General features: G+C 46.7%; 1 protein-coding gene across 1 annotated transcript in view; it reads left to right on the forward strand.

Moving 5' to 3' along the window:
• Nucleotides 1-19,377, forward strand: part of CSMD2 (CUB and Sushi multiple domains 2) — a 358,465-nt gene that overhangs the window by 165,035 nt on the left and 174,053 nt on the right. The window contains exon 7 of the mRNA XM_064471428.1: nucleotides 13,846-13,958. Within this exon, the coding sequence (XP_064327498.1) occupies nucleotides 13,846-13,958 (113 nt within the window). The remainder of the gene's footprint in view (nucleotides 1-13,845; nucleotides 13,959-19,377) is intronic.

Genomic DNA, 19,377 nt, shown 5'->3' on the forward strand with positions numbered 1-19,377 from the left:
GAGGAGGGGGCACAGGACATACTGTTCCCTAAGCTGTGTGGTGCTGCTGTCATCAGTCAGTGTCCCATTCTGGAGGAACTGGGGACAATGATCGGGGGACTGAGCTGCTGCAGATGCTCCGGCACCCAGGGGCCATTCATCACTTGATTAGTTCAGACTTTGCCTGGAGGCAGCAGCCATTAGACCTGGCTTAAACCTTTCTCTGGGGGCTTTACCACCTCACCTTGTTACACAGCCCATCAGTTCTCTTCAGCTTTAAAGGGAGGCAGAAGTGCTGTGTCTGTAAAGATGTGCTTCAGCACTTGGTGCTTCTGTGTGCCATTATTTATCAGCATTACGTTGCAGTCTTACGTAGACATTCTGATCCCATTCATGTATCATTATGCTAAATGCGAAGCTAGAAAACAAGTCTTTGCATAAAAGAATTTGCAATTTCTCATTATTTTCTTCCTCTTGAGGCTGCTTTGCATTTTGTTGTAATTTCTAGAGCCATGACTGCTGTAATTTTAGTGAGCTGTCAGTAATCTAAGCTTCAGTTTCCAGATCTTGTTTTCTTCTTGTTTCTGTGTCTTTTTGCTGCACTGTAGAAGAGCCTTTGTAGAAACTACAGAAAATAAATGAAAAAAGGCAGGTAGTCTCCAGAGGTGGCACGTGGGTGAGTTTGGTGCCAGCCAATGACACCTGACTCACTATAGTGTCTCACAGGTGTCTTGTAGCTAAAATCCTGAATATGGTGGTAAACCTTGTAAGCATCCTTTGGGACTTCAGAGAGGTCACTCAATGTCTTCTGCATGTGACTGCCTCCTTTCCACCTTTTTCTCTAAAGATACCGTTTCTTCAAGAGCTTGAAAGGTTATCAGAGCAGGCTTGGATATGTCCCTTTTTCCTTCTTGACTAATGCTTAACAACAGTGTACCTGCAAAGAGAACGCACTGTGAACAGTGCCAGGCTATAAAGGCAGAGTCTGTAGGAGAAAATAAGACAGTCATGAAGTTCTGTGTCTGGTCTGAAAGTGGTGGAGCTTCAGTCTGAACTCCACCTGTCAGTCAAGCTTAGCGTCTTCCCTTATGGGTATCTAAGACCAAGGGTGAGGTGACCCAATTGTGCGCCGCTTCCCAAAGGAAGCAACCTCTGCGCCTGGTGCGCTGGAAGAGCGGGAGGCTGAAATTCGAAGCGCCTTTCAACTTCTTGGTCTCAGTCTGCAGAATTTTGTGGGCTGAATGTTGTGAAAGCATGCCCCGTGGCTTTCCAGCCTAATCTGTCAATAAAGAGTCCAAGTTTAATGGAATTTAAGTGCATTGTTAGACTGACAAAGACATGAGTATATCTGTGCATGCAGTGATGGAAATGGTTGTTATTTATCTAGTAATAAATATAGGCTCTCGTGTTATCAACACATCTAACTCTGCACTGAGGAAAACCATTTCTGTAGCACTGATAGTGAAGCAGAAAGGGTTTAGAGGAAATTGTAATAAAGCTGTAGCAGACTTCTTTGGGGGATTTGCAATGCAGCATTACTAAGCTTCAATTGCATTAGCCATTCTTTTGTTGTGTTGAATTACGTGTTTGTTTTCTCCTGAATAGAATAAATATAATCATGTTTGCTACCTTTTTTTTTTTTGTATGACTGGAGCTAAATGCTACTTCCATAGTAAAAGTATTATAGTCAGTACTTCCATGTGCTCAGTTTTGGGTCCCTCGCTACAAGAAGGACATCGAGGTGCTGGAGCATGTCCAGAGAAGGGCAGCGGGGCTGGGGCAGGGTCTGGAGCACAAGTGTGCTGGGGGGCGGCTGGGGGAGCTGGGGGGGTTTAGCCTGGAGAAGGGGGGGCTGAGGGGAGCCCTTCTCGCTCTCTGCAGCTGCCTGAGAGGGGCTGGAGTGAGGGGGGGGTGGGGGTTGGACTCTTCTCCCTAGTAACAAGCGATAGGGCAAGTGGAAATGGCTTCAAGCTGCACCAGGGGAGGTTTAGGTTGGATATTAGGAAAAACTTCACCAAAAGAGTTGTGAGGTATTGGAACAGGCTGCCCAGGGAGGTGGTGGAGTCCATCCCTGGAGGTATTTAAAAGAAGGGTAGATGTGGTGCTTGAGGATATGGTTTAGTGGTGGCTTGGCAGTGAGAGGTTAGCGGTTGGACTTGATGATCTTAAGGGTCTTTTCCAACCTTAACGATTCTGTGATTCTATGTAATAAAACACACCCGTTTCAGAGGTGCGGTCTCCTTTTTCAGTACAGACCATCACAGTTGATGGGGCTGTGCTCTTGCAGTCTTGCTTTTCTGAGCCATAAACAAACACATTTTTTCTGTCAGTTGACTTTCTTCTATTCAGTCATTTGCAGGGAGGGTGGGTTGCATTAAGCCCTTTCACTTTGTGGGGGGCCTTTCTCTTCCCAGGTGTAAGAAGTCTACCAGATCTACCCATAGGCAGTACTGTTCCAGTCACTGACGTGTGTTGTACAGGAGGAAGAGCCTTTTTTCCTCAATAGCCTTTGAAGGTGACCCAGCCCTGGAGGGTCCCACAGCAACAAAGAGTGGGAAATTCTCGTGCCTCTGGGTTGTGGCTCTCCCAGCCTGGTGTGCAGAGGGAAGCGTGTGCTCTGGAATTTGTCCTTCGGTGCAGCCTGCGGCAGAGTAGCCTCCAGACTGTGTCACTGGGTATGTCTCTTCGGCAAGAGTTTAAAATTATCCAGGCATCTTCGGCTTTGAAGTTTAAACCTTATGTGTGACCTCGGTAACACTAGCAGTTGAAGCTATAATGTGACTTCAGCTGCATTAAGGTGAAGAGGGAAGACTAGCTTTCTGCTCCTAGCCGACTTGAGTGCTTTACAATTGCCTTTATGCACCATCTGCATTTTGCTCCTTCCTGCAGCAAGTGGCATGTAAACTTGTGCCTTCAGGCCGAGGTGGATTTTACTGTAAAAGTGAAAATCTAAATTCTGTTAGTGCCTTAAAAATAAATGATTTGTCTGCAAGATGAGCCATTTGCTTTTCTATATCTATGCACGTGTGTATATATGTACATAATGACCTGTCTATATATATTAAATGTAACAAACCATAGTCTGTAGTGGATGGGTATGTACATAAATAACTGCTAAATTTAATCAGAATTCCTCAGAGAACATCTCACCTGTTGAATTGCTCCACTGTGACAGCTTCAGAAATGCATGTGGACTAATGAACCACTTCTTTCATTAAAGTGACCATAATTAATCTAGCATAGAGATGCAAGAGAATTCAGACTAATGAAAGACTTGAAATAATTTTGAAACATTTCATAGGTTAAAGAAAACAGCAGAGAAATTAGATTGTCAGATCCCCTGTACAGCGTAAATTAGTCTGGCTTTGTCTGCAGTGGAGCTACATCGACTCGAATCAGCCAAAGATTTGGTTTACACTCTTTTAAAGATGCGCTGGGGAAATGTCACTTAAAAAATGGGGGGGGGGAGGGGGGAAGAAAAAAAAAAAGAAAAGAATAAATTAAGAACTTTGCTATAAAGGTTCCTGGAAAAAAAAAAAGTATTGATTTGGTTTTAGCCAGCAAATTTATCTGGGAGCAGGCGGTAATTAAAGTTGATGTCAATGGCTGAAGTTTTGCTGCTGCATGGAAACACTTTCATCTTTCAATGGAATGTAAAAAAAAAAAAAGGGAAAAAAAGAGTAAGCAAGCTGTGAGTGATAAACTAATCAGATTTCCCTAGATTTCCCTTCCAGCACCAGCTTTTGGGTGGAGCAAAGGCAGGTATCACTATAACTGGAAGGCTTTGGGCGTGATTTGTTGCTCTTAGAGCTAAAGCTGAATTCTGTTGTTACAAGATCAGCGTAGCTCCATTGGGGGAAAACCAGGAGGTGGCGGAGGGTTCGAGGCCAAAAGTGCTATGCCCGAGTTACGGCAGGAGAGGGATTTGCCCTTAAGCTGCATCCAGGAACTAAGACTGAGGTGGAATCCAAATTGGAAGAGTTCTTTCATTTTCAGTACCACAGTCCTGAGCCAGTAACAGCGGGGTTTCCCCGAGCGGGTTGGCTTTGAGCAGATCTCTCGTATTCTGTCGTTTCCAATAATCACGAGCTGGTCTGGTGTCACCAGGTTCTCTGGAGTTTGTAGGGTCAGGGTATGTCTGAACGTGCCAAGAAGTTTCATTTCTAAAATAACCTGTCCTCTCAAGTAAGTATTCATTCCTTTTGGAAGAGGAGAGTATCGCTTCTCTCACAGAAAACAACTCTTCTTAAACCTGTCCTTGGAGTTAAGGTGGCCCGTGAGCCTCACTATGAATCTTAAAAATGTGCCAGTGGTGGAAAGGACTTTGAAGCCCCTCTTCTGAGGTGATAAGTACTTCACTTGATGACAAGACATAGGCCTGACTGGTGGAAGTAGTTCATTTTCAGTGTTTATGGACTGCTTTTTCAGGGTGCTCCATAGCCAGGAGTCCCTAGGGATCTACATGTTGTAGAATCACAGAATGGTTTAGGTGGGAAGGGACCTTAGAGGCCATCCAGGCCAACCCCCGCAGTGAGCAGGGACATCTTCAACTAGGCCAGGCTGCTCAGAGCCCTGTCTAACCTGACTTTGGATGCTTCCAGGGATGGGGCATCGACCACCTCTCTGGGCAGCCTGGGCCAGGGTTTCACCACCCTCATTGTAAAAGATTTTTTCCTTATATCCAGTCTAGATCCACCCTCCTTTAGTTTAAAACCACCATCCCTCATCCTGTCACAACAGGCCTTGCTAAAGAGGTTGTGCCCATCCTTCCTATAGTCCCCCTTTAAGCACTGGAAGGCTGCAATAATGTCCCCCCACAGCCTCCTCTTCCCCGGGCTGAACAACCCAACTCTCGGCCTGTCCTCGCAGGAGAGGTGCTCCAGCCCTCAGCATTTTTGTGGCCCTAATGTCAACAGCCTGATGCTTGCAAAGGCCTGGGGCGATGGGGATGCTGATCTCACTGCATTTTTTGAGCATCTTTTTCTCTGCTTCAGGAACAGACTTAAGATGCAAGTGTGTTCTTTCCATCCCTACAGCGTTTAGTGAGGAACAATAATGGGATCTAATTATTCGTTTTCCTTGTAAAAGTCCATTGTGATGGGGATGTCTCTTGCGACCGAAAAATGAGGTCTAGAGGTGCTTAAGTATACTTTATTTAAGAGAGTAGGCATGCTGAAATAAGATGTTCGGAATGAATGGTACAGCTCTCGTGATAATTTGAGTAGAGGTTTGGATGAAAAGTTAAAAATACAGGTGAAGTGAATAATAATACACAGAATTACGAAGAGCTTCTGCAGTATGTCCCCTAGTTGTACTGAAAGGAAAATTAATCTCTGAATAGTCCGAATTCTTCAGTGTAGTAAAGACTGAGGAAATGGGAGTCTCTGTGAAGGCTGATGCGGTAGAGCTGCAAAGCAGCGCCGCGGGTGCCGGGGCTTGTGATGGCGTCAGTTCTGTACCCTGAACGATTTTGGTTAAACCGAGCACCTACAGCCCCAAAACTAAGCAGTTTGTTTATGTTTTTCCCTTGTTCTGCTAAGGCTCCAGGAGTGCACGCTGTTCTTTTTAAATCTTCCATTGGCTGCGACTGTCGGGTAGCATTAAGCTTCCTGTGACTGCTTTATCCTGCCATGGAAATGCTGCTGAAACCGCACCTCCTCCTGCTTGCCCAGCCTCGGTGACTGAAGTGGGTCTCGTTTGGGGTTAGTGTGAAAATACAGCCACAGCAGGAAAAGGCGAAGCTGTGCTCAGGGAAGGTCCAGTATCGGGTGAGTTCACCCGGAGTGTTGGAGACTCCAGGAGAACCCAGCCGCCCTATCTGGGTGTCTCCTGTGGTCCTGGGCCTGGAGCCTGCAACCTCCTGTGGTCCAGGAGAACCTGTCACTGGCTGGCCGATGTTATTGATTACTGTCAGGCGTGTAGCTACAGACGTGCATGTGCCAAGGGGAGGTAAAAAGAGAGATGAAATAAAGAGTTGCCTTATACTCTGCTGCTGAGAAACCCTAGCTGGGACCTGCGAAGCCTGGTGCACGGTGTGGTAGGAGCGGGGAGCTAAAGGCTGATCTCCAGTCCTTCTCCGTAAGAGCATGAACAGCGCAGCAGTGCTACAATTTTCTTGCAAGTGCTTATGCTTGGACATGCCTGTACGAATCGAGGATTCACGGTCCCTTGACAGGCCCTACCCAAGACCAGTTGCCATTAAAGTCTTTATTCTAAAGTTATGAGGATGACGGAAAACGCAACGCTTTGGAATTCATGATAGCCCTCGTGCAGGGGGAAGAGCCGCAGGATCGCTGCGGGATTTGCAGTTAGCCAAGTGAAAGGCAGGAGGGTGTGCAGCGTATGCCGCGTGCAGGCTGGCAGCGCCCGTGCTCTCTTCCCCGACTGCTGGCCTCCCGCAAGGTGTGTCTCAGCTCTGCTTGGACAGGACCCGGGACAGCGGGAGGCGTTAATTCCAGCTATCTGTGAAGTACAGAGGCTTGGGATTGTACGTACTTGAGAAAGGGGAGGCGTGGAGACTGTCAGACTGAATCCAGCCCTCTGCGAGTCACGTATCGCTCGTGTCTGACACAAGCCGTTGTCGAGTCAAAGTCCCAAGAAGGTCTCAGAGGTGCCGGTTATTAAATATCCTCTCAGAAAAGTTTTTTTGTGAATCTTAAGCTTAGAGTGCAATTCTCTGTTCTGAGCTAGTATTGGTGTGACCTTGGAGGTGTAACCTCCTCTCTCAGAGGCTCAGCTTGTTCTCTCTTTAAAGATAAACCAAACAAGAATAATTTTTTTTTTAAAAAAAAAAGCATCCCCAGTGGTGTTCTTTTGTCTTTTATCTGTTTGGGCTCACTGGAGCTGGTGTTTGACTACATCCTGATTCTGGACAGCACCAGGCCACATGTATGCCTTCAAGTTCATGCTTAAATCCATTATCTCGAAGTAACACACTTGATGTAATGTGATTTCAAGCAGAGTTTGTACCTTTAGTTGTGACCTTTGACTCCACGCTCTCCTATGGTTGGTTTGTGTAGCATCCGCACGAGGAATCGCTCGTCGTACTTGGGTTCTTTAGGAAGTACCATGGTCATATTCATGCTGATCAAATTGCAGGGTGCTTAAAATTGGATCTTCTGTCTGTAAATAGCTCCTTCCACTAGTCTAGTGCTTCTAGCTCACTTTCTGACATTTTATCGATCCTCCCCCCTCTTTCTTTCTCTCCATGTGGAACCAAATTAAAGCAGGAATTGGGATTTGTAAATAGATGATGGTGTGTGAATGCAGATTAATCGGTGTCGTCCATGTACAGTAATGCTAATTGTGCCAAGGGAGGAATGGCTGAGTGAATGGTATAAATATTTAATGCCTGAATTCAGTGTGAAATACAAGAGCAAGAAAAGAAATAAAGAAAACAGTTTAGTGGAAAAAACCACACTTCACTGCTTTTCCTGAAAAGAGGAGTTTTGATACCATTAACCTTTCTGTGTAATGCAGTGAAGGAATTGGAGGAGCTGTATTTAACATGGAGGCTTCAGTTTCACTTAAGAAAAAAAATGCCCTAATGCTCTGGTTAAAAAACAAAATCGGAAAGCATTTGGGGTAAAATGAATTGATTAAGGGATGCATTTTTCACAGGGCATCTCAGCTTGGGGGCAGCGTTCAAGGTCGGGGGCCTGGGACAGGGTGAGGGTTCCCAGTGCAATTCTGCAAATGCTGCGGGTCTTTCTGAACGAACAGGGGTAACGGACTCGCAACGGCCTGCTAGCAGGGGGAGCAGCTGGTCAAGGAGCACGTGGGGAGTTAGAGCCGAGTATCTGTGCTGCTTTGGTTTCTTCAGCGGGTTGGTTTGTTCTTCTGGAAGTTGGGATGGTCAGAAAGGTAGATAAATCTAGTACCTGGTACAGGAGAAGGGAGCCTACACATAGTGCACCAGGCTTCTTTCTGCAGCAGCTTAATCTGCTTGGAAATGGCACAAAGAGCCTGGCATGCTCCTCTTTAGCTCTCTTAAAACTTGTGATTGCAACGTGAATTCTCGCCTTCTGTGTATGCTGGGCCTCTCCCGAGGTGGTCCTCTCTGGGACTTGCATCCTGATCACACCTAAGTAAACAAACTGTTCCATTGACCTCAATCAACCACAAAATGACCCAGCTGCCCCTAGAGCAGCGCTTTTCCTCTTTCAGAGAAGAGCTGAGATCAAACTGGTTGTTCACGTTCAAAGCCTTCTGCCTGTGTGGGAACAGGACAGAAGCTCGCTCCTCCCGTTGCCCTGGAGTATTTACCTGTGGCGATGGCAGTGGGGAGCCAGCCGCCCGCTGCCCTCGGAGCTCCCCGCGCGTGTGCTGGAGACATGGGTGCGATGTCCCGTACCCCAAAGGACCGCAATGTAGAAAGCTGAAGGCTGCTCTCTATCCCCTGTGCGTAGGATGAGCTTCAATTGAAAGAGAAGTTGGGACAAAAAAATAATTTTTGAAATCCTCACTGGCATAGGGTTTTCCTGGGGCTGTTAAATGCTTTTCAAATGATTACAGGAGTTCCCATGTTCCTTGAGCACTAATTTCTGTGCGCTGGTTGCTTGACACTGGTGTTGAAGACACTTGAAACTTGATCAGGTTTGTGCAGTATCTTATAGGGCCTGAAATGTTTGGTATCGTCTGACAGGTTCTTTTTCATGCAGAGTATTCAGTGTGGTTCAAACATCGTCCTTTTGCTTTCAAGGACCTCTCGTGGGTAGAGCACAAGCCAAAGCGTCCAAAAACTTGGTCCTTGTGGGACTTAATGAAGATGTGGGTGAAATGACATTCAGAGAAGGGCTGTTCTTGCAATTCTTGGTCACCAGGCCAGGGGGACAGAGGGAAGAGCCTGTTCCTCGCCCAACCTTCCCGGCCTCAGCCTCCTCTCTGGTCGCCTCCACGCTCAAAAAGGCAAAGCTGTGGGAATTAAATTTTTGGGTGGAAGCTCAGTTTATCTCTTTCTCCAAGTGACTGCAGGCTTAAAAATGTGTACCGAATTCCCATCAGTGAGTAATGATTATTGATTTTACTTCAAAACCAGTTCTTACATTGCTACTTAGTCATTCCAAAGCCTTAGATTTTAGTTAACATGTTGCCATATTCAGGAAGCTGAATATTTAATCAAGTGATTCATATCTCCTGGTGATGGTGGCAAGGAAAGGGAGGAGGGGGGGAAATGGAAGTAGAGAGGCTTGAAAAGTTTTGTAAATTGCTAATAGACTTATTTAAAAAAAAAAAGCCTGGAATATTGAAAAATACAGTGGCAGAGGTCCAAAATAGAAGCCCTTCTATTTACATGGCTCACTGGACTATTAGAAATTCAATCATTTATTGGGCTAATGGTAGGTGTTGAAAATTCAGAGCACATAATGTAGTACAAAAGTATGCTGGGGAATGTGGAAAGGAGTTTCAGCTTCTTTTAATTAGCTCTGTGCATTTCTAAGTCTCTGTGATGTAGCTCCTCCTTTTTATTGAAGAAGCCAGGCAGCATTGGGTTTATAAAGAATAACGTGACCTTGAGAAGTTGGCGGTACAAACGTTGTGTGCTCCGTGTCACAGCGCAATCGGCATCCTCTCCAAGAGCTTGTCGCAGCCTTTATTGTCTGCTTTTTTGTCTTAGGCTGTTGTCAGTCTGCCCGCAGGTTTAGCAGTGCTAATTGGTGCTGCCTGGCGTTATCCCCATGCACAGACAAGTCGGTGGTAGCTCCTGCAGGAGACTTGGGGTGTTTCTCTGGTTTTCGTGATTGCTGTTGACTCTTGCCTGCTGAGCATCCTTCCCATTTCATTTGAGATTCATCAACAGCAGCCAGGGCATTTGTGTTCAAAGACCATGCAGCTGCTTCAGTTCAGCTGAGTTTATCTGTAATTAAATATTCCATTATCAATTAACCATTAATGTTCCCTAATGATTCTTTTAAACCTGTGGGAGCCTTATGGTGAAAAGCTAGTAGTTAACTGCAGGTGAGCATAGTGTTCTCCGTTAAATGTGTAGCTGAAGCCATCAGAACATCTCTGCCCCTGACCCCTCCATCCAGTGCTGGGCAATACACATTTCAGAGGGGATGAACCCTTCATCCCACAGCTGTCTGCTTGCAGATTCAGTGGTGCCAACTAGGGAAGAGGACTGGGAAGACCGGGATGCGTTTTCTGATTGTGTGAGGTGGCGTGCCTGCTGGCTGAATCCTGTGAGACAGGAGAAGGTGCAGCTTTGGGCTGAAAGTGCTGTCGTGGTTCAGCCCCAGCGGCAGCTCAGCCCCACGCAGCCGCTCGCTCACTCCCCCGCAGTGGGATGGGGAGAGAATCAGGAGAGGAAAAGTGAGAAAACTTGTGGGTTGGGATAAAGATGGTTTAATAGGTAAAGCTAAAGCCATGTGTGCAAGCAAAGCAAAGCAAACCAAGGCATTCACTCGCCCCTTCCCACGGGCAGGCGGGTGTTCAGCCACCCCCAGGAAAGCAGGGCTCCATCATGTACAACGGTGACTTGGGAAGACAAACGCCATCACTCCCAACATCCCCCCCCTTCCTTCTTCCCCCAGCTCTATATGCTGAGCATGACGCCATGTGGTGTGGGACATCCCTGGGGTCAGTTTGGATCAGCTGTCCTGGCTGTGCCCTGGCAGAGCAGGGGAGGCTGGAAAAGTCCTTGCCTAGTGCCTTGCCAGTGTAAGCACTGCTCAGCAGCAACTAAAACATCCCCGTGTTATCAATGCTATTCTCACACTAAATCCAAAACCCAGCACTGTACCAGCTACTAGGGAGAAAATTAACTCTATCCCAGTGGAAACCAGGACAAGCATGTTCCCACCTTCAGCACTGAAGGAAGAACGGTTGGGTTTTTTCTCCATTAGGTGTTCCACAAGCGTAGGTTTACAACTGCCGTGGGGCTGGGAAGAACAGTAGCGTTCAAAGGGTAAATATTCCTTTTCCATTTTATAGCGATGTCCCTCCTTGAGGAGGCTCGGGGCTCAGTGCAGACCCAGAGCCTGAAGTTATAGCTCTGCAAGCAATTAAAGCTAATCAAAAAGTAAGGCCTTTGTTTTCCTGACCTAATTCTATGAACTGGAATCAATTTAAACAAACCAACCAACCACAAGTCCAAAAACCACGCTTCCACGTGTTGCGTGGTGTGTTTCCACGTGCTTGTCCCAGTGATCTCATCAGGATCCCTGACAAAGGTGCTCTGCTGCCGGGATGTTTTGATTTAGCCTGGGGTGTGTGAAAAAGGGAGCAGCTTCTTCCTCTTTGCCATCGCTGTCGGTGTGTCGTAGCCATCCCTTCAACGCAAAAATCTGAGTTGGGTGCCGAAGACCGGCAGGACCTGGGATCCAAAGTAGCTGCAAATAGCACAACCTGCAACTTGGCATTAACGATGAGCTGCTTAACTTCAGCAATGAAAGGGATAGGAAGATAAAAGGGGAAAAAAAAAGGGAGTCTGTTAGACTGGAGCCCTAGAGAATACAGTCTTTTTGTGTGCTGAGAGTTTGAGCAGTGGTCTGTATGGAAATGAGGGCCTGATAGTGATTTCTTGGCTGATTTAGTCCTTTCAAAAAGCTGTCAATGTCTTAAGCAAATGACATATGGTGCTGATGAAAATTTCCACGCAGGAAATTCAGGGAACCGTTTTCCTTCACCCTAAATCTTCTGTATTTCTTCAGAGCAGTGCAAAGTGGGGGCAAAGCACTGTGGCTATGATTGATTATTTTTCCATACTCCTGCATTTGCCTTCAGTAATTATTTATGCTATTGCAAAGGTAGCAAGGAGTGCAATCCATTAATTTTTCTAATTGATTTTCAAAGTGTTAACTCTCTTGGCCGGTAGAGTTCTGGCATTTCATGTGTGTGGGATCCCTGGAAGTTAATAGTGGACTATTCACATACCTAAACCAAAGCATGTGTGTAAGTAGATGACTGGTCTGCAGGCTGCTGAATCCACTTCTCTAAAGGATATGCATCTTAAGAAAAAAAATGGGACAGGGGGATGGGAGAGTGAAATTCTGCAGGTTGACTTTATTGTTCTCTAGCTCTTATATCAGGCAATCGAATTACTTGGCTCTCTGCAGTTATGAAAGTAAAATTTGGCTCTGCATACCTAAAGATTATTTATGAGAAGTTTGAGTATTGATTCAGAATGAATAATAAAATAGCCTTTGGGGTAAGAGTATTAAGTTTAAACGTGTTGTCATAACAACCAGCCATAGTAACTTTCTCAGAATTGGTTTTAGGCATCCTGTGTTTGATCTCAGCCCAAAATATGTTTGTTTGAACTTAGTTATTTGAAAAAGTTTCAAATTAAATTGGTTCAGCTATCTTTGAGTTATCCAAGGATGGCAGAATGCCATGTAGAGTACGTCTTTATAACACCTTGTATTTCAAAAGGGTCTGCAAAATTGAGGTGAAAATGATCAATAGAGAAATGATCAGGAACAATCTTAAACAATTTTAGAGCGTAAAGAATGTTTCCAGTCATGCTTCACAATTACGCAGAGTTCAGCCACAAGATAACGACGAGGTTTGGAGTCTGTACTGTAGGTGGCAGAGATGCATTAGTTATGCAGCATAATCATCCCCGCTCTTGCATCAGGAGTAGGGCAGGGTTGCGTTGCGGTTCACCTACCACTGGTGAAGGCGCTGCCCAGCCCCATCCCGGCCTCCTCCTGTTTGCGTAGGAAAAGGTAAGTTCGCCTTCCCAGCTGTTAGTTGAGTGAAGGACTTTTAAAATATTTTCTGGGTGATCAGTTCTGCCATTGAAAATGTGTAGTAATAAAATCTGAAGTATCCTTTGGAATGGAATAGATTTCCAGGATCCTTTTACCTCCATCTAAAAAAGCATGGGTATTGGAATGCCAATAATTTTTAAAGAAGTGACAGGCTATGATTAAAAATAAAATGGGCTTTCATTAAGAGTAATAGGATTCCATAATCGCTTTTGTCATGGGAGCGTTGGTCCCCTTAGCATGGTTAATGTCACCATTACATACCTCGATTCAAGGGTGCTGTGGCTTAGATAAACATTGCTCTGGACTAAGACTCGACATAGCAGGTATGTGACAACTTGGCCAGGAATGATGATCGGGAGTTTAATAAAGCAAACAGCATAATACTTTAAAAAAAAAAAAAAGGTTAAAGAAGTATGAAGGGAACAGTTGCCGAAGGACTCCTAATGGACTGTGGAGCTTTCCACCTCATGTTTGATGGCTGCAATCTTCTTCAGGTTGGGATACATCATAAATCATTGCTTCTTGCTGGCTATTTCCAGTAAAAGAAAATTGGTCTTGCAATCCTTTCTCTTCCTTGGTTAAACTTTGTGGGTTTTTTAAAAGCAGGGTTAACAAACTATGAAGACGGGAACTGAATAAGCTTGAGAGCCAGGCTCATCTTGCACCCCTTAGGTGGAGCGTGTCCCCTGAGATGGCTGCATGTCATTTCTGTGTGATATCAGTTAGACACAAACGGTGACAGAGCTTTGAGGCTCTGTTAGTCTGGGGAAACACGTGAAGCTCCTCTAGCTCAGAGCTGGTCTGTACCTTCGCTCGCTCTTTGCGGTGCAGGAGGGGGCTGGAGCCTTTAGGCTGTCCAGCGGGACCCGTTTCATTTGTCTGGTTCCACAGACATTGGGAGTCCCCAGCTCAGCCCCTCATACCCTGTGCCTTGGGAGGAAGGAATGGAGACCCCCGTAATTACAAATGTGTAACCATCAGGTGGGCAGGCAAGCAAAGGAACGCGTGCATAGAAACACCCGTGGGGTGCGTGGGGTACTCCTTCAGGCTTTCCTGTGTTCACGTAGGAGGAGGGTTACTTGGAAGAACAGGTATTTCGGGTGTAATTCACAGTCAGAATAACATTTGGCTGTTATTGGTTGTTTTCTTGCAGGTTTACTGGAATGAATTTGCCTGCCCCCGTTATCAGCAGTAAAAATTGGCTGCGGCTTCACTTCACATCGGATGGCAACCACAGGCAGAAGGGGTTCAGTGCCCAGTATCAAGGTAAATGTTTACTGCCCGGTCTCACTATTCACAGTGTGTGTTTAGCTAAACTTATTATTTTCCTGTGAATCTACAACTACCTGCGTGATCCTTCTGTATCCTGTTAACGTTACCTGGGCACGCGGAGAGCTACAGCCGGCAGCTGCTGGGAGTACAAACGCTCGTGAGCTACGGGAGGACGGGTTTGCAGTGCGTGCGTTGTGCGTCGGGGTTCCTTTACCTTGGGCCGTTCTGCCAGAGGCGCTGTGTGGGATGTGGCGGTCCAGGCGGGGTGCCGCCGGGCGAAGGGCGGTCTGGGGTCCCCCAGCGACTGTCTGTGCCTACACGGAGCCTCTTCTGAGCGAGGTGTAGCCTGTCCTGTGCTGAGTGCTCAGCCCACGGAGGGTGGATTTCAGGATTGGGATCTTAAGATGCTGTTGGGAGAGAGGAAGTGCTTTAGCGCAGGAGAGGAACCGAGAAAAGATCCTGTTGTGTTCTGAGTTTTGTAGGCAACCGTGGCTAACGGCAGTTCGGTGCGTCCTGTTTGGGACCAAATGGTCACCAAAGCAGGTGGGTTTGACTGGATTCCTTACAAGAGTTGTACGCCGTTCTCTCCGAGGACTTTGAAGGACTTTGGGCGCAGTGGGGTAGCATTGCTTCCAGCAGCCAGCTCTGGAGGCGGGATCAGGGGGAGGGATAATGGAGCAGGGAAGGAGCAGGAGTGACATCCAGTTCCTCCTCCACCCTCCAGAGGTTTGTGTCTGGTGGTTCAGTAGCTTTCCTCCAAAGGGAGAAGCAGGACTTAGATGAGAAAACGTGCTGTAGCCCTAGAATAACAGGAGCAAAGTGAAAGGGAGAGGAGTTTCCTTTGATAAATCTGCAAACTTGCCCTGTTTGTTTAGCCTTAGCAGTGTTCGCGGCCTCAACATGGGCTTTGCTTTATGAATCACCATTGTTATTTCACTTCCCTTGCTTTCCTTTAACACAGAAATTACTTTAAATTATAAGAAAAAACCCTTTGTTTTTTCTGTATCACACAAATGACTGCATGCAGCTGATGGCTTTTGATATGACATTTTCCTTTGCTGTCATGATTGCTGCTTTCTATTAAAACACCTGTCTGAATCATCCTTTTTTCTTAAATAGAAAAGTAAAGATTAATGTTATAATTTCTTCTGATTAGATAAATGTCAGGGGGTTCTAATCTAGCACACTCCTTGGAAACTGTTTTGTTAGACATAATGAACTGCGCTTTTGGGTATTGAGTGTTTAAAAGATGAACTTAAGAATATGCTCTTGAAATAGTGTTGGAGCAGGACCTCTGTCTAGCTGGTGAAGGGAATCTGACGCTCATTCTTCACACACTTGCTGTTTTTTGTGGAGTTTGTCTGGTTCTTTCCATCTGCTTGGGAAGATTTCAGTACTTAAGCAAAAACAGAACAAGAAAAAACCACACACACCCCCAGGTGTAGAGGCAGGATGTTTGCGGTCAGCAGAATTTGTGTCCGTAGAACGTTAAAGATGCCAATGCAACTTCAGAAAAATCAGCATAGCCCTTCTCATAGGAGCAGAACCCTGTTTGAAAATAAATATTTTAATGGAGATAAAAACATACATACAAAATAGGGTATACAACGCTGTCGTGGTTCAGCCTCAGCTGGCAACTGAACACCACGCAGCCGCTCGCTCACCCCCCCCCCACCCCTGTGGGATGGGGAAGAGAATCGGACGAGCAAAAGAACTTGTGGGTTGAGATAAGCACAGTTTAATAACTACAATAGAATGATGATGATAAATGATTATGATAATAATGACAGTAAGGTTAATATAATAAAAGGGAAAAGGGAGGAAAGGGAAAACAGGGAACAAAAACGCAGAAACACGAACGATACAGCCGCTCACCACCCGCCGACCGACGCTGCCCGTCCCCGAGCCGCGATTGCTCCCTCCCTCCCCCGGCCAGCCCCTCCCAGGTAGCATACTGGGCATGACGTTACATGATATGGAATATCCCTTTGGTCAGTTTGAATCCACTCTCTTAGCTGTGCCCCCTCCCCTCCCGGCTTCTTGTGCACCCAGCAGAGCATGGGAAGCTAGACGTGTCCTTGACTAGTATCAGCGCTGCCCAACAACAGCCTAAACATCTGTGTGTTATCTCAACAGGTTTTTTTTTCCATGCTAATTTCAAAGCACAGCACTATACCAGCTAGAGTGAAGAAAATTAACTCTATCGCAGCTGAAACCATGACAGTATCCACCCCTTATTCCATATCATTGACATCATGCTCAGGTCCCATACTATTCAGTACAACTTCAATAATCCTTATCCATCTTCTTATCCTTTAACAATATATATATATACAGATTTTCATTTATCATTCCACTAGTTTATGGAACACCCCTGTAGAATGCCTGTGAAATGTCCATTGAGTTCATTTAGTCCATGACTTTGGATTTCATCTCTTGTAAGGGTCCTTCGGTGCGGCGGTGTGCGTGGGGTCAGGTTGTTGCATGTCAGTCCTTGTTCCATCACCGCTGCACTGGTAGTTCGTGTTCTCTCACTGCTGCACTTTGCTCGGTTCCATTGAAAGTTCGTTTGCTATTATCATTAATTGGGAGATTCCCACCATGATAACATTCCACTGATGCAACCATAGTAGTGATGACATACAACATCATATTACAATTAACAGCATATTATTCAGTTCATTGGCTGTTTTCACCCAGAATTAAATCCCCCTGGGGTACACACCGAACTCCTCCATCCTCCCGCATCACCCACCAAGTGCACCCAGGTCCTCGAGCAAACGCAATCCCACGAGTGGGTTTGCCTCTGCTGGAAGCAGGAATAACCCAGACTGTCTTGCCCAGCATATTTTTTATGTGCACTACAGGGACTCTATCCCCTTCCACAGTACGTAAGGATTCTGATTGGGCCGGGCCAGCTCGCCTGGCAGATCCCCTTGTGTTGACTAACCAGGTGGCTTTTGCTAAATGTGTATCCCAGTGTTTAAATGTTCCACCCCCCATTGCTCTCAGTGTCATCTTTAATAGTCCATTGTATCTTTCGATTTTCCCAGAGGCTGGTGCGTGATAGGGGATGTGATACACCCACTCAATGCCGTGCTCTTTGGCCCAGGTGTCTATAAGGTTGTTTCGGAAATGAGTCCCATTATCTGACTCAATTCTCTCTGGGGTGCCATGTCGCCACAGGACTTGTTTTTCGAGACCCAGGATAGTGTTCCGGGCAGTGGCGTGGGGGACAGGATATGTTTCCAGCCAGCCGGTGGTTGCTTCTACCATGGTGAGAACATGGCGCTTGCCTTGGCGGGTCTGTGGGAGTGTGATATAGTCAATTTGCCAGGCCTCCCCATATTTATATTTCAGCCATCGTCCCCCATACCACAGAGGCTTTACCCGCTTCGCTTGCTTGATTGCAGCACATGTTTCACACTCGTGGATAACCTGCGCAATAACGTCCATGGTCAAGTCCACCCCTCGATCACGAGCCCACCTGTATGTTGCATCTCTCCCTTGATGGCCTGAGGTGTCATGGGCCCACCGAGCTAGAAATAGTTCACCCTTATGCTGCCAGTCCAGATCCACCTCAGCCACTTCAATCTTGGCAGCCTGATCCACCTGCTGGTTGTTTCGATGTTCTTCAGTGGCCCGACTCTTGGGGACGTGAGCATCCACATGCCGTACCTTTACAACCAGGTTCTCTACCCGGGCAGCAATATCTTGCCACAGTGCGGCAGCCCAGATGGGTTTGCCTCTGCGCTGCCAGTTGCTTTGCTTCCACTGCTGTAGCCAGCCCCACAGGGCATTTGCCACCATCCAGGAATCAGTATAGAGATAGAGCACTGGCCACTTTTCCCGTTCAGCGATGTCTAAGGCCAGCTGGATGGCCTTTACTTCTGCAAACTGGCTCGATTCACCTTCTCCTTCAGCAGTTTCTGCTACTTGTCGTGTAGGACTCCATACAGCAGCCTTCCATCTCCGGTGCTTTCCCACAAGGCGACAGGACCCATCAGTAAACAGGGCATACTGCTTCTCATCTTCTGGCAGTTTGTTATACAGTGGGGCTTCTTCAGCACGTGCCACCTCCTCCTCTGGTGATATTCCAAAATCTTTGCCTTCTGGCCAGTCCATAATCACTTCCAAGATTCCTGGGCGACTGGGGTTTCCTACTCGAGCCCGCTGGGTGATCAGTGCAACCCATTTACTCCACGTAGCATCAGTTGCATGGTGTGTAGAGGGGACATTTCCTTTGAACATCCAGCCCAGCACTGGCAGTCGGGGTGCCAGGAGCAACTGTGCTTCAGTACCAACCACTTCTGAAGCAGCTCGAACCCCTTCATATGCTGCCAATATCTCTTTTTCAGTTGGAGTATAGCGGGCTTCGGACCCTCTGTATCCCCGACTCCAAAACCCTAGGGGTCGACCTCGGGTCTCCCCTGGTGCTTTCTGCCAGAGGCTCCAGGTAGGGCCATTCTCCCCGGCTGCGGTGTAGAGCACATTTTTAATATCTTGTCCTGCCCGGACTGGCCCAAGAGCTACTGCATGAACTATTTCCCGTTTAATCTGTTCAAAGGCTTGTTGTTGTTCAGGGCCCCATTTGAAATCATTCTTTTTCCGGGTCACTTGATGGAGGGGGCTTACGATCAGGCTGTAGTGTGGAATATGCATTCTCCAAAAACCCACAACGCCCAAGAAAGCTTGTGTTTCCTTTTTGCTGGTTGGTGGAGACATGGCTGTTATTTTGTTGATCACATCCATGGGGATCTGACGACGACCATCTTGCCATTTGATTCCTAAGAACTGGATTTCTCGTGCAGGTCCCTTAACTTTACTTTGTTTTATGGCGAAACCAGCTTTCAGGAGGATTTGAACTATTTCCTTCCCTTTCTCAAAAACTTCTTCTGCTGTATTGCCCCACACGATGATGTCATCAATGTATTGTAGGTGTTCGGGAGCTCCACCTTGTTCCAAAGCATTATGGATCAGTCCATGGCAAATGGTAGGGCTGTGTTTCCACCCCTGGGGCAGTCGATTCCAGGTGTACTGGACCCCCCTCCAAGTAAAAGCAAACTGTGGCCTGCACTCTGCTGCCAGAGGGATTGAGAAGAATGCATTAGCGATATCGATTGTGGCATACCACTTGGCTGCCTTGGACTCCAGTTCATATTGAAGTTCTAGCATGTCTGGCACAGCAGCACTCAACGGTGGAGTGACTTCATTCAGGCCACGATAGTCTACCGTTAGCCTCCACTCTCCATTAGACTTCCGGACTGGCCATATGGGACTGTTAAAGGGTGAGTGGGTTTTACTGATGACTCCTTGGCTCTCCAGTCGACGAATGAGCCCGTGGATAGGGATCAGAGAGTCTCTGTTGGTGCGATATTGCCGTCGGTGCACTGTTGTGGTGGCGATCGGCACC

Source organism: Phalacrocorax carbo, chromosome 22 (genome assembly GCF_963921805.1).
Source record: "Phalacrocorax carbo chromosome 22, bPhaCar2.1, whole genome shotgun sequence".
Lineage (NCBI taxonomy): Eukaryota > Metazoa > Chordata > Aves > Suliformes > Phalacrocoracidae > Phalacrocorax > Phalacrocorax carbo.